The 2,637-nt window shown below is 64.0% G+C and overlaps 1 protein-coding gene across 1 annotated transcript in view; it reads left to right on the top strand.

Moving 5' to 3' along the window:
• Positions 1–2,637, top strand: part of LOC104501371 (collagen alpha-1(VII) chain-like) — a gene marked incomplete at both ends in the record, with an annotated part of 9,543 nt that overhangs the window by 6,490 nt on the left and 416 nt on the right. The window contains 5 exons of the mRNA XM_010145171.1: positions 29–82; positions 291–339; positions 417–464; positions 1,722–1,841; positions 2,549–2,630. Of these exons, the coding sequence (XP_010143473.1) occupies positions 29–82; positions 291–339; positions 417–464; positions 1,722–1,841; positions 2,549–2,630 (353 nt within the window). The remainder of the gene's footprint in view (positions 1–28; positions 83–290; positions 340–416; positions 465–1,721; positions 1,842–2,548; positions 2,631–2,637) is intronic.

Genomic DNA, 2,637 nt, shown 5'->3' with positions numbered 1-2,637 from the left:
ATCCCACCTCCCCTCTGCTTGTCCGTAGGGCAGTCCCGGCACGCAGGGGCTCCGTGGGGAGAAGGGGGAGCCAGCCATGACGGTAAGGAGCCGGCAGAAACCAGTAGAGGCTGGGGGCACTCTGATCACCGGGGTGGGAGTGGTTGCCAGATTCATCCTACTGCCGCTGATGGAGGGGCTTCTTTCACACCGGGGCTCTGCTGGGGCCTGGGGAAAGGGCCTGTCCTCCCCTCTAATTGCACCATCCCCCGCTGTGATGTGGGTCCTTCACCCCTCTGCATGCCTGGCAGGAGGAGGAGATCCGTGCCTTCGTCAGGCAGGAGATGAACCAGCACTGTGGTGAGCATCCCCCACCGCTGCCCTGGGGCTGGGGGCTGGCCCTGCTGCTCCTGACCCTCTATCCGTCTCTCCCACAGCTTGTGGTGGCCGCTTCCCACAGCGCCTGGATTCACGCGAGCACTCAGGTTGCAGCTCTCCTTTCCTACCCTCCTACCCCTGTCCCACATGTGTGGCACCAAAGGGGTCCCAGCATCTAGGTGTCCCATGGGTTCTGGGGGGGCTGGAGGTGGCTGGGACCCTCTGGGACCCCCTCAGTCAGGGCTGGCATCAGAGTGGGACCATGTGCAGGGAGGAGGGATGGTCCATGGCATAAATGATGGTGCAGCAGAGACCCCCCAGGGACAGCCAGCTCAGGATGGTGCCACTCTGGGTGCTGCCAGGGTCAGCCTGATCAGGAAGGGACCACAGGCACTGCGCCCCATCTGTGTGTGGGTGCTGGAGCCATGACAAACAGGCTGGCAGGACCCGCTGGAGAGCAGGGTGGGCTGGAGGCATGGGATAGAGGGACAGGGGCAAGGGCTGGACTAGGTTGAGGTGTGTGCTTTCTTTTCAAGGAGGCTGGGGGGCTCAGGCCAGGAGCAGACTCCACTCTGCCCAGGGAGGAGGAAGAATCGTCCGCCAGGAGAGGGAGCATGGCCAAACAGGTGATGGAGAGTCCAGAGGACCTACGAGATCTGGCTCTGTGGGCACGTGTGCCTCCCCATACCCATCCCTAACCTGCCGGGCAGCAGCTCCTTCTGCCTGTCCTCCTCCTCCAAGAGCCCCCAGCAGCCCTGGTCTCTGGTTCAGAGAGAGAAGGGGGTGTCCCCCATCCCTGGTCATGTAACCTGGCAGGCTGCAGCAGTGCCAGGGCCGCGCTGGGCTGCTCTGCACCTGCAAAGGGTGGTTCCCCCCAGGAGGCACCAGGAGACAGAGGGAAGGCAGCCGGGACCCCTCACCTCCTCTCTGATGCCTGTGCTGCGTCCTTCCCCCTCGCAGGGCTCCTCCCCACCCAGCCATCCCCCACTGGCAGTGCTCATGCAGTCCCTGTGCTCCAGCTGTCACACACTGAGGAAGAGGAGGGTGAGTGTCATCCCTGTGCTTTTAGTCCCTGTCCCCCTCTTCCCCTGCTCCATGTCTGTGGCCAGTCGTGTCCCTGCGCTCCGCTTGCAGGCCCTGAGGGATAGTCCCTCACTGGCCATGCTGCCGGTCCCAGGGGGCTTTGATCAAAGAGCAGAGGGAGGAGGGGACGGCAAGGAGCGTGGGGGGGTGTGAGCGCAGCCACGCACAGGGGTGTGCTGTGGGCCTGCAGGTGTATGCAGAGCAGGGGCTGTGCCTGGGGGGAGCGGCACGGAGGGGATGGAGGGGAAGGCAAGGGCTGCTCACGTGTCACTGTCTCCCAGGGCAGAACAGGCAGGTCATGCTTGACACTGACGACCTCGAGTACGAGAGTGTGTACGGGGAGGATGACGACTACGACGAGGACTCAGAGATGGACAGCTCAGAGCAGCCCATGGTGGATGGTGAGCTTCCCTGTACCCGCCTAGCACCGAGCACGGAGCCACTGGGAGTGATCACAATCACGTGGCTGCCCGGGCTTTGCTGGGGTGATGCCTCCACGTCCTGCCTGGCAGTGTGTCCCCGTGCCCTCTGGCTGGGGGGATTTGCAGCCCTCTCTGTGGCACCCAAGCAGGCTGCATGCTCCTCATCACGTCACTGCGCTGCACAAGCTCTGCAGACGTTGTGCTCTGTCCCCCTCACCAAAGCTGTCACTGGCAGTGACGGGTGGTTTGCTGGGCTGGTGGGACCTGCTGCCCCTGGCAGGTTTCCTGTGCTCCTGGGCATGAGCTGCAGCAGGGGATCCCAAAGACCCCAGGAGAGCAAGGAAGTCCCGGCGGCGGCGGCAGCAGGTGGAGGATCCCTCTGGTACCCTTCCGAGGGATGCTGTGGCTGTCATGTCCCTGTGCCACCTCCCTCCCAGCTCTGTCTCCAGCCTTTGCTGGGAACTGCCCTGGAAGAGGGCTTGCCCGGAGCCGAGTTTCCTGCCCTTTTTCCCAGCACTTGGACAGGCTCAGAGATGTCCCTTCCTGCGTGCAGGAAACCTTGCCCGTGTTCAGCTGGGAGCCGTGCCCTGCCTTCCCCTTCTGGGGTTTCTCCTTCTTTGCCCAGCGGCTCTCCACCACCAGCGTGCTGCAGGCTCCTGCCCTCACCCTCACCGTTTGCCCCGCAGGCGAGCCCTGTGGCCTGCCGCTGGACGAGGGGGACTGCCAGCGCTACACGCTGCGGTGGTACTACAACCAAAGAGTCACCGAGTGCCGG

The sequence above is a fragment of the Buceros rhinoceros genome, unplaced genomic scaffold, assembly GCF_000710305.1.
Source record: "Buceros rhinoceros silvestris isolate BGI_N320 unplaced genomic scaffold, ASM71030v1 scaffold33731, whole genome shotgun sequence".
NCBI lineage: Eukaryota > Metazoa > Chordata > Aves > Bucerotiformes > Bucerotidae > Buceros > Buceros rhinoceros.
This window is presented reverse-complemented; position numbering and strand designations above follow the sequence as displayed.